This window comes from Mus musculus, chromosome 10 (genome assembly GCF_000001635.26).
Source record: "Mus musculus strain C57BL/6J chromosome 10, GRCm38.p6 C57BL/6J".
Classification (NCBI taxonomy): domain Eukaryota; kingdom Metazoa; phylum Chordata; class Mammalia; order Rodentia; family Muridae; genus Mus; species Mus musculus.
In genome coordinates this window covers 26,326,682-26,338,827 of record NC_000076.6, presented here as the reverse complement: position 1 = coordinate 26,338,827, position 12,146 = coordinate 26,326,682, and the positions used below count along the sequence as shown (strand labels likewise).

Below are 12,146 nucleotides of genomic sequence, written 5' to 3'. Positions count from 1 at the left end.
TGCTGGTTGGTTGGATAAACCCTCCTCCTTCTTGGGATTGGCTCTCAGGTCATTTCCACATAAGCTCCTCTCTGCTTTACTTCACATGGCCGGATGCTTGTGCCCTGCCGGGTCTTTGCTCGAGGTCAGTAGAGATCTGTGCAGCCCAGCTACCAACCTTCAGGCCTTCACTCTTCCCTGGAGGGGCTGTGAACCCAGTGACCCTGCATCCAGGCGCTTTAAGATACCTTTCTGTCTGGTTGGTCCTTTTGGGTGACTAAGGGAAGTATATGAAATCTCTAGTCACGTAGCGTGGTGTTGCCTCGCCCTTCAGATTCTGTCTCCTGTCCTCCGAAAGCCCTCAGTGTGAGATTCCAAAGCGGTGGCTCGTGTACGCCTTGCTTTCAGTCAGTATTTCTTTTTCGTAACCGTTCACGTTCCCTTCTGTTAATGTGCTCCAAACGGGCTTGACACATCCCTGGGGACTCACAAGCGCTTCCGGTGCTGCTACGAGCGATCCTGTCACATGCCCGACCCCCCTTCCCCGTTCGAGCACCTTCTGATCCAGAGCCATTTAATCCAGAGGCTTCTGATCTTTATCACATATGCATTGTTTTGTACCTAATGAATCTGCCTGTCACCACATCAATGTTTATTTCATCTCCAAGATGAGCAGATATTGGATAACCACTCAGTGGTTTCCTATCCCCAGCTGTCCATGGCGTGAGAACAAGCAACACATGACCATGTCGGTTCTAGACAATGTTACTTTCTGTAGCTTCTCTTCATGTATGCCAAGCGCGTTCCCTCGTGCGTCATCAGACTTCCCAGTTATTGTTCCTCTGGAACAGGGACCAGAAAAGGAGGGACATGTCAGCCACGGAAAGGAAGAGCCAGAAACCCCACTGGCTGCAGAAGACAGATGTCCTGGGGCATTTCATTGATTTCGTAGCTTTGGAAAGCCTCTTATTTGGTGTATTGTCTTTCAGGCTTGCCTCCTAAAGGCAAGAAGACCTGGTGTTGGGCTTCCTACCTGGAGGAGGAGAAAGCAGTGGCTGTGCCTACGAAGCTGTTCAAAGAGGTAAGAGGCCTTCCGCAGTGCTATGTGTAAAGGCAAAGCATCAGACACTCTACGTCCATGCTGTCATCCCATTATCTGCGCAGGAAGTGTGACTTGGGTGTATTTTTGTTATGAGTATGCATGTGGAAGATTCCTCACAAGGCAGCCGTTATTAGCTCTATTATTATTAGTGTGTACAGCACTGTGCACGCCCATGCATACGTGCTCACAATTTCCCCTCAGCATTTACTGGGATTCCCTCATTCTGCATTATAGGAATACTGCTACTGAGAAACTAGTAGATACCCTTTATGTCTAATTATGAGGGATCAAGAATGAGTTATTGAGTTATACATCCTATTAAGATGCTTTACCTCATATTCCTGATGAGAATATCCTATCATTTAAAATCAGTTTAAAGTGTGGATAGTGGGTATACCTCTGCATAGGATCTCTTGTCTCCAGATTAAGATAGGATTTCCTTTTTAAAGGGCATCTGGAGTGTGTCGCCACAATAGAACTTTTTCCATAATGTGCATAAAGGTAGCCATAGGTAATAGGTAAGTTATCAGGAGTAGCTGTCCTCCAGTAGGATCATATTTACAAAGCTCTGGTGAGTAAGATTCAGCACACAGACTGTACTTCTGTCCATGTAAGTCACTTCTTTGAGTTCGTTCTAGTTATGAATAAACAAAATAAAGGTGTAGTGGACATTAGAGGAATTGCATCATTATTGAGAATCTTAATTCAAACATAATCGTAATTACAGCTTGTTCTGGATAATTGTTTTCTGTACCTTACATAGTAGACTTTCACTCTACCCCACTCCCCACCTCTGAGACAGAGTTTGTCTGTGTGGCCCTGGCTGTCCTGGAACTCGCTCTGTAGACCAGGCTGGCCTCGAACTCAGAGATCCACCTGTCCCTAACTTATATTTCTAAAAGCAATTTATTTTCAATAATAAGTTTGGGTGCCCACGAGTGGTTGCCTGCAGAGGCAGAAGAGAACTGGGAACTGGGAACGGAAACTGGACCCTCCCTGAGGGAAGAAAGCACATGTTCTTGCGTACTGAGCTACCTCTCCATCCCACCTTTGCACATGTTTAAAAATTAGTATCATCATATGATTCAAATTGTCAGTATTAAAAGGCAATAACGTGTCACCCTTGTCACTGTGTTTCCCTAAGCACCAGATCTGTCTCTGCCGACAGGTCAGCACTGCTAGTTCTTGTGTTTCCTTCCTGTAATGCTATATGCACCTTTCTGCCCTGTCTCTCACCCCGTGGCAATGGCTGACTGACCTCTACTTTGTTAGACTATCATTTTAATATTACAGCTGGAGATTATTTCATCTCAGGTCATTGATCCCTCCATCTTTTTAGTATTTTAAACTTACATTTATTCCATAAAAAATTAACTCGCTCTCAAAGCTGCTGCTGCTTTGCATTTCAGCACCAATCCTTCCCATATAACAAAAATGGATTCAAAGTGGGCATGAAGCTAGAAGGCGTGGACCCTGACCACCAGGCAATGTACTGCGTCCTTACTGTGGCTGAGGTGAGCTCCGCCTTGTATTTGTTTGGAAAAAGAGATGATGGATGACCGTGGGGTCTTAATGATGAGGAAAAATGTCCTTGGCTGAATGTTTACAACATGTGAGGCATGATGCTTAGCATTTTTTTTTATGTATATTAACTCTCCAGGTGGTGCACCTGGGGTTAGAAGTGACGCCTTTGAGATACTATAGTCTTTGCCATGCTGTATGTTTCTTGACAAAAGGAACTGATATAGTTGAAATTTATCTGTGAAAGAAAGGACTTTGGGGTGGAAACTAACTCCTCTATTTACTTCTTTATGGTTCTGAAGCGGGAACCCAGAGCTTCCCACAGTGCTAAGCAACCAATGTATATATGTTGCTTACATATACATACACACACATATATAGCTATAAATACTTAATTGGTATTTTGCAATGTCTCTGTGTGTGAAGATTTCAAGAAGGAAGCAAACACAACAGACACACACACACACACACACACACACACACACAGTGTTTACATTATATTACTGAGAAGACTTTTAAAATTTCTTTTTCCTCCTGTGGTAGTACTCCTTCCTTTGAACTAAGGTTATGGATCTTTTAAAACCTTCTCCTCAAAGGAGTCAGGTCACGGTGTGGTGTGTGCCCAGTGCTGAGTGGCTGTCTTGCACTTAGGATCTTGGGAGAAATAGTGCAGTGTTAGCTGCTTTTGGAGGTGAGGCCCTGGTGCTGTGGGCCTGGGTGTTCAAGGGAAGGATCTGCAGGCAGGATTGAGTTTGAAGATTCAGTAAATAATAAATGCTTTTAAGAGATTTGTGTGTGAAAGAAAGAGTGTAGGGGCGGGGATTTAACTCCTGTATTTACTTCTGTGTGGTACTGAAGAGGGAACCCTGAGCGTCACAGAATGCTAAGCAAGCAGTCTATTACCAAGCTACAAAGCCCAGCCCCAACTCCTGTTTTTTTAGAGGTTTATTTTACTAAGTGTAGATTTTTAATTGTAAACTCTGTCTGCTCTTTGTTAAAATTTCGGAGTCTTAGAGTACTGATCTCTGTCCCATCTGCCTCTTGCCAAAATCTAGAGAGCACCTTTACAGTTATTGCTTGCTTCTAGATACCTTCCCTGCACATCAAATTAGATATAGATATTTTTCTTCCAGACATGTAAATGTTACATTATGCATAGTCTGCCTCTTGCTTCTGTGACATATATACACATTTACCATTGGGTCTTGTTGGAAGGGTTTTGTGGTGAAAGAGTATTTTAGTCATCGGAGCTGAGGAATACCACAAAAATCACACCAGCAACAGACCTCATGCAAGAGATTCGCTGGGGCCTTGGAGAGAGAATGGGAAAAAAAGAACAGCTGACCAGACCATAGTGGCACAGGCTTCATATGGTGGTGGCAACAGTGGAGACGTTGCATTGGCTGTTAGTGACATGTTGATAGCAACTGAATTGCATCTATTTCTATGATGCAGGAGGATGAATTTGAATCCTGACTCTGCATAGCGTCCACACCATATCATCAACTATGTTGTTGAATGCACAGCCTTTCTTGCCTTGTCTCGTCTCTGCTTGTAGATCTGTTAAGAACCAACCTGGAATGGCAGAATGAATGTTGTGGACATTGCTTAGGACATTGTGTGACAGGGAAGTCAGTGCTGCTGGTTCCTTCTTCTCCCTGAGGCCGTTTTAGCGTTGACTAGATGTCCTTGAGTTTGTCAGTTCTTAAATCTCACCAAGATTGTGTGAGAATTTGTTTACCTCAAGACTGAATAACAGTTGTGTCTTTATTTTAATCTGCTCCCCTGCCTTAAGAGGCCAAAAGAACTGATGGCTTCTGGATACCTGAGGGTTTGGGGCTTTACTCCGAGGAGCAGCCCCTCCCTTGGAGCGGAAGGAGGGGTAAAGCCGGAGTCCTGAGCACAGCAGGCTTACCTGTGGGAAGACCCGGGTGTTGAATAATTATCAAAGGAATGGAGATTAGTAGCTCTGGGGGGTGGCAAGGCAGAAAGGGTTGGCAGGAATGAGGAGAAAGGAAGCTAGATTCCTTAGGAACTTTCTTTTGGAGATGGCCAGCATTCCACCAGAGTTGCATTTCTTTCTTTCTTTCTTTTTTTCAGAAGTAGTCTTAATGTATAGAATATGGCCACCTTGCACATCCTCCTGCCTCAGTTTCGTGAGTGCTGGGATCACCAGCAGGGAGTTGATTCTTGCAGCTATTCTTATTCAAGATTCTTATATCGCTCAGATTAGTTTATGGGAAACCATTGCCCCTTGAGGGAATGCAGGCTTAGATTCCTCTAGTAAGAGTACTTTGGTGAGCGCGCGCGCGCACACACACTTACTTGTTTTTGTTTGATGACTCCTTGATTATTATTATTGTTTTGTAAAAAAAAAAAAAAAAAAAAAAACCAAAAAAACCCAAAACTGAGCTCTCATTCATCAGCAACTCCGCGGTGCACACATAAATGAAGCTCCTAGTCACATAAATGAACACTAGTCTGTTTGCTTCTGCATAGCATTCTGGGAAGTTAGAGGCTAATGAGTGAAATCACCAACTGAAAGGAAGAAGGTGTGGAAAATGGTACTAAATAGACAGCATACAGGGGGGCTCATTCACAGAAGGAAGTCCGAAGGGTCCTCGCTAGGTCCTGCTTTGTTACCACTGGCTTCACACTTTTTGGGTTAGAAAAGTTTCAACAAGCAAGTGAATTCATAGGTACATAATTTGTGAACGTTGGAAATCAACTTTATTAATTTATTTGTCCCAGAAGCATTTACTAGGCTAGGTTTGGGTACAGGCTTGGAAGCTTGGGAAAGGTCGATTAGCAAATTGGAAAGGACAAGTCTTACTTCCTAGGGTTAGTCCTTTACTGCAGGAGTTGAATGGCAGTACCTTGTGGGATCCAGGTTTATGGGAGCACATAACACACACACACACACACACACACACACACACACACACACACACACGAAATAAGAGAAAACAAAAGATATTTAAGTCCTCAGACCGGAGAGGAGGCACCAGGTGGGACTCAGGGTCTTGGTGAGAGGGAACATGATAAAAGTGCCTGAGGGTAACCAGGGTAAGAGATAGTGCACGTGGTGGTTCAAGCCCTGGAGGGGTCCTTAGGCAGGGAAGCTGAGACTATAAGAGGTTGTTGACCAAAGTTACATCACTGCAGAGGACAAGAGAGTTGGGGAGGAGAGGCTCCGTACTGACCACAAGGGACTAGAGGCTCTAAATGAGCTTAGCTTGTATGGGGGGAGTGGGGGCAGCTGCCTGCTAGGCAGGGTAGACAAGAGACCTCTGACCCCTCTGGTGGTGGAGGTGGGATTAGCCCTCAGCCCTCCTGAGACAATGCATTCCCCAGTGTCACTAGGACTCCAGATTCTGGGATAAGTGGGTTTAACTGTAAATTTGTATATGCTACATATTGATGAACTTTAATTAAAATGTAACATGAGTGACATTATTCCCTTTTTTTTTTTTTTTTTTGCTTCTTTTTTTTTGGCTCCCACTTCCCAGAAGAAGTAATTGTTAATATTTTGTTATATTCTTTAAGACTCTAATTATGAATGTATTACATATAAATAATTGTACATATATATGTATATATCCATTGTATATCCATGTAAATATGTGTATAAATGTCCATACATTTTTTTTAGAAAGAGATACACACATATATAAGGACACACATAGTTTTCCCACAGAATGCCTCACCTTGTGTAATTTGGTCTGCCACTTGAATTTTAATAGGATGCCTTTAATAGAGACCTTTCCATGACAGTAACTACCATGACTCATTATTGGGAGATCACAGTGCTAGCTCTTCACTAAGCCTCCAGCTCCTTGTGGGTCCTCACCTTTGTGTGACAAGCACCTTACAGCCAAGGCCATCATTTCCTTAACCTCTCTGAGTACATGTCACATGTGATACCTATGCTAATTTATTGTGGTGTGTGTGTGTGTATGAACATATATGTGTATGTATGTATATCTGTGTCTGTGTACATGTCTATCTCTGTGTGTGTATATGTATGTGTATCTATGGGTTTCTATGTGTCTGTGCATGTTTGTGTGTGTATCTGTATATGTGATTTGTATAAGTCTTTCTGTGTGTGTGTATCAGTGTGTCTGTGTGTGCCTGTGTGTCTGTATGCATATGTTGGTATGTGTATGTCTATATATGTATCTCTGTGTATATCTGTATGTGTGTATGTCTATATATATGTGTATGTATCTGCTTGTTATTTTAACTTACTCTACCTGATTACCTATTTCAGGTTTGTGGATATAGGATAAAACTTCACTTTGACGGTTATTCTGATTGCTATGACTTCTGGGTAAATGCAGATGCTCTGGACATTCACCCAGTAGGCTGGTGTGAGAAGACTGGCCATAAGCTCCGCCCTCCAAAAGGTGCTGCTACTTTGTCTCTCAGGCTTTAAATTCAGTACAGTCTTTCTTTCTTAGATGCCAACTCCGAAGCTTTAGGAGTTATTCCTTATGTAGATCAATTCAAGCTAATTGTTCATGATGTAAAGCATGCTTCTTAAAGTCAAAGAGATAAAGGAAAATCTAATTTAAGATACTGAATTATTTTCATGTACTTATTGCATATGAAATAACACCTGAATAATAATGATTCTTTACTATAAACAACTTTTACAAACAGATCTGTCTTCTCTGTATATATGTGTGAATACATATACATAGGTGTATATATATACATATATATACATATATATGTATATATATATATATGTATATATATAGTCTTGAAAAAAAACATTTCAGACATTAGTTTTACTGCTATTTTACTATATAAAAAAGTATTGATAATCCAGATATGGTGGCACACACCTATAATCCTAGTGCTAGCAAGGTGAGGGGATTGTTGGTTAGAAGTTAGTTCGGGCTTTACTGTAATTTCAAGGCCAAGACAGATTAGGGTAGGTAGACATTATTTCATTGGGAGAGGGACAGGTAGGAAGAGAAAGAGAAAGAATACTGAGAAACCCATACCTTGAAAAAGTATTTTACTAAAAATTACCATGCATAGTTAGTTGTTGGACTAATAATTATTTTTTGGACATAGGGATCAAGATGAAAGGGCTCGCTTGTGTGAACCACATGCTTCACGCTGGTTTTATGCCCCCAGCCATGTGGAGTTCTTCACTCTTTATTTTTTATTTTTGAGACATATAGCCTTTTCTCCAAATGAGCTCTTTGCCAGTTTTCCTGTCTCCCGAGTGCTTATAGGAGGCACTATGCCCAAAAGAGTTCTTTATATTATAATCTGTCAGAGTTTTTTTTTAAAAACTGTTTTATAATTATTTTTAAAACTTCCAGCAAAGCAATTATTATAATTTTCAGTCCATCTCTATGGATTTAATCACATTTCTTTTTTTTTTCTTTAAACTTCCTGCAGTGTTGGGGATAGAACTCAGAGCCTTGCAGCCAGTCATGGGCTCTCTCCAGCCCCAAAGATGTTATTTTATAGAAGTTCACCAACCCTTTATTCTAACTAAAGGTTAAAGATAATGTGGGATTTTGAGAAATATAAAAGTCCTTTTAAAAATTCACTTCTTGTGAGGAAATGGGAAAGTTAGACAAGGTCTTGGCTCTTACTGTAATTAGACTCATGGGGGCGAGGGGTTGGTTATTACTCTGGTTTGCCTGTCCTACTTCCGAGGCACTGGAACGGTTACTACGTTGATAGAAGATGCTTGACCCCACAAAGCATGTCAGGTTCAAATATATTTCCTTCCTTGTTCCTTTTCTGTACATTCATCATTATATCCATTTAGAGTTAAAAAATAAAGTTAAACGCCAGCTGTATCTAAAAATAATAAAGTTATAAATTATGGGTTACATTTTATTTATTGAAAAAAAAAAAGCCATTTGATTGCAGTAGGACTGGTGGTTCTTTGTAATGTTCCTAAGTCTGTCCACATGTGCTTTCACTCTAGGGTATAAAGAAGAAGAATTTAATTGGCAGTCCTACCTTAAGACTTGCAAAGCCCAGGCTGCTCCCAAGTCATTATTTGAAAATCAGAACATAGTAAGTGCATCTAACGTACTTTTCTTTCAGAATAAGTGATTTTTTTAAAGTGTCTCATAGGATAAATCACAAGCAATAACAAGGAGCTATAATAAAATTTATTGCCTTGGTAAGTAGAGTTCCCATGTCTTAATTAAACTTTAAAATTAGCTTAAATTCTTCATGAATAAATGTCAATTTATAACCATATTATGGTTGTCTTACTCAATGGTAGAAGACAACATAATATGAAATCCAGGTGTGACTTACAATTAAGATGGATAAAAATAAAATCGGTTGAAACATTATACTGTTACCTTCATTTAATTAGGAGCGCTGCTCAGCCGGAATTCACATGGTGTGATGGATGTAGCCCTGTTTGAGTTGCTGGCGGGAGGTCACTAGGGACTCTGCTATGCCTTTATTGAAGCTTATACCTTTGGTGGTCATAGTTATTGTAGGAAAAGCAAAGGCAGATGTGGGTGCATTTTCTGTTTCTTGTCTGTCTTTGTGCTTTCACTCTGTGTTCCTCCCGTGGCATATCCAAGGTGTCCTGATGCATTGCACCCTTCCCTCTCCAAGATATTATCTAAGCGCAGCAAATAAAATATGTCATTCTTATGGCTCACAAGGACTAGATGCAAGGGCACATACAACCTTTCACTGCAGATAAATGAACCTCATGATTCTGAACCCTGGAATTAAGGTTTTCCAGTGCCCTCAGTGGACAGTAGAACAGACTCTCTGCAGCCTGGGTCTCTAGTAAGAGTCTGAGCATCCTCCTGCTCTGGATTCATCCTTTAGGTAGCAGGGAGTAAAGAGGACAGAGGGGCAGCAGTGACACTCTCAGGGTTCCCTCCAGATGGAACAGGTATTAGCATCAGGGAAAACTTTCAGTCTGGGCAGTGATGTCAGGCAGCTGTTTTGAGGGTACAAATCTAATGGAAGAAATATGCTCTGATTAAATTGAACATAAATTATGTCGAATTAAAGATTAAAAGGAGAAAGAGAGAGAATATGGTCAGCCTATTTTATTATCTCTTAATTGGGCCGACAGCTTAATCAGTGGAATGTAAGTGTTCCCCCCACCCCCATAAGTGTTCTCTGACAAGATGTATCCCTGGAGAAAAGTCAGTGGGGTGGATGTGCAGCAGCCTGTGTCTCTGCCCCATAGCTGCTCCTCTAGTAATGACTTGCACCATGTCGTGATTAACTGCCCTGAACCATCACTAGATTCTAGACATGGTTAACACACAACCTAATCTTAGGCTGTGTTTTGGCATTGGAGAGTTAAATCTATGTCTACATTCTCCACCTCAGAATAGTCAGGTATTTATGGTCATAAATAGATATTAAAATTATGTGATAAATATTATAAATATATAATTTCAGGGTTCAAATGTATGTTAAGTGCTCTGTATATTATTTGCATGTGCCTATTTAATTCACTTAGGTCTTAACAGCATTTTCAGATATATTGGGCTACATTTTTGCAACTCTACTTGTATAGTTTTACTTTGTAGCATTTACTTGCTTAAAGCATTACAGTGTTACCCATATGCTTCGGTTTGAAATGAAGGATTTTCACTGGAGGGTAGAAATGACTTACATTGTTTTGTGGCTGACATAAGGAATATTCCAGTATCGTACTCTGAGATTACGATATTTTTCCACAAAAAATTGTGAGGGTTACTTACACATTGGTTTCCCTCAAGCACTAGCTTAGTGAACTTTTATGGCTGATACTATGTGGATTTCCTTAAAATACTTAATATTCCTAATGACAGTGTATGTTGACAGGGAGCTCCGCTGCAGCTGCTGTGAACAGAACTTTCTGTAGTAGCAAGCCAAACTTGTAATAGCTTGAAGCTTTTCATATAGGAAGGTGACCTACTTTCTTGAGCGAGTACTTGAGAGATGTTCACAGAGCTAAAAGTGAATTAGTAATGACTCCACATTTTTAAGAGAATTAAGTGCATCTTTTCTGTGAAATAATTTTCATTGTCCGATCTGAAATCAAGGAAAAGAAGGCCAAATAAGCCATGTGTTGACTCAGACTTGCCTGCCTAGTATCCGTCTCCTAACTAAGGTATTAAAGCACGTGCTGAAATTAATTATTTTAAACTCTGCAAGCTTGGGGGTGTTTAGTTCTGAGGCCCAGTTAATTGAATGTAACGTAGAGCTTTGTTTGTCTTTGTTGCCAGTAGAAAGCAACCCCACTGTGAGGCGGCCAATAGCGGTTCTAAATGAGGTGAAAGAAGCTGTGAATGCCTGTCCTTGAAGCAGGGTACAGAGTGTGTAGGTCTTTGCTGCTGAAGTGCGCGCTCATCTCTAATTAAATCTGCGTGTTTCCATAGACAGTGATCCCGTCAGGCTTTCGAGTTGGGATGAAGCTCGAGGCTGCAGACAAAAAGAGCCCTTCTGTCATCTGTGTTGCTACGGTAACAGATATGGTGGACAATCGTTTCCTGGTACATTTTGACAACTGGGATGAGAGCTATGACTATTGGTGAGACAGTTTCCATTACAACGCTTTTGAAATTTTAATGCTTATCTAGGGAAAAAAATCAGTACACAGTTCAAAATAAGGGACAATATGAAGTTCATAAGAAGCCCAAAAGTTCTAACTATGACTGACGTCAGCCTCGCTCTTAGGAGGTGGTGCAGGAGGATCGGGGCTCAAGGCCATCCTCTGCTACCTAGGGAATTGTGAGACTGTCTTGAAAAGAATAACAGTGCTCACATGGCAAGTCATGACTACCCTTAACTTTGTCTCTGGGGAGTCAAGTGCCCCCTTCTGTTGTCTGAGCACTGCACACACGGTACACAGAAATATAAGCAGGCAAATTACCCATACACAGAAAAATAAAATAAAATACTATAAGAGAAAAGAAAGAAAATAAAAAGCAAAAATTAAATCAAAATTCTGCTCCACTTTTTTGTATTACAGGTTTGTAAGCTTGTTCTACATTATATTTTTAAGCATGTCCCATGCCAGGAGTGGTGGCCCACACCTTTAATCCCAGCACTTGGGAGGCAGAGGCAGGCGGATTTCTGAGTTCGAGGCCAGCCTGGTCTACAGAGTGAGTTTCAGGACAGTCAGGGCTACACAGAGAAACCCTGTCTCGAAAAACCAAAAAAAAAAAAAAAAAAAAAAAAAAGAAGAAGAAGAAGAAGCATGCCCCATATTGTATCTCTAGTACAATATATTTCTAATGAAATCCTTTGAAATGACTCAGGATGTGTATTTGATTTAACAAACATAAAATTTGTATTCCTGAATTCCCAACACATGCCTCCATGTCTGAGCATGCACAGGCTCATTTTCTTCCTCATCTTGAGAGTCTTGTATAACTCTTTGAGAATTTTAACTATCTTTCCATATATTTATACTCAGCTAATTGAACCATTCAGATAGCTGAATACAAATGATATCATTTAAGGAATATTTTTTATTATTATATTATCTTACCATTTTCATAGTATGATGCTCTTAAAGTACAAAGTCTCTTTG

The 12,146-nt window shown here is 40.7% G+C and overlaps 1 protein-coding gene across 11 annotated transcripts in view; it reads left to right on the top strand.

Annotated features, from left to right (window-relative positions):
- Positions 1 to 12,146, top strand: part of L3mbtl3 (L3MBTL3 histone methyl-lysine binding protein) — a 101,576-nt gene that overhangs the window by 37,209 nt on the left and 52,221 nt on the right. For all 11 annotated transcript variants that reach the window (XM_030245082.1, XM_006512735.4, XM_006512732.4 and 8 more), the window contains 5 exons: positions 969 to 1,060; positions 2,491 to 2,595; positions 6,873 to 7,008; positions 8,562 to 8,653; positions 10,990 to 11,141. In XM_030245082.1, coding sequence (XP_030100942.1) covers positions 969 to 1,060; positions 2,491 to 2,595; positions 6,873 to 7,008; positions 8,562 to 8,653; positions 10,990 to 11,141 — 577 coding nt within the window. The remainder of the gene's footprint in view (positions 1 to 968; positions 1,061 to 2,490; positions 2,596 to 6,872; positions 7,009 to 8,561; positions 8,654 to 10,989; positions 11,142 to 12,146) is intronic.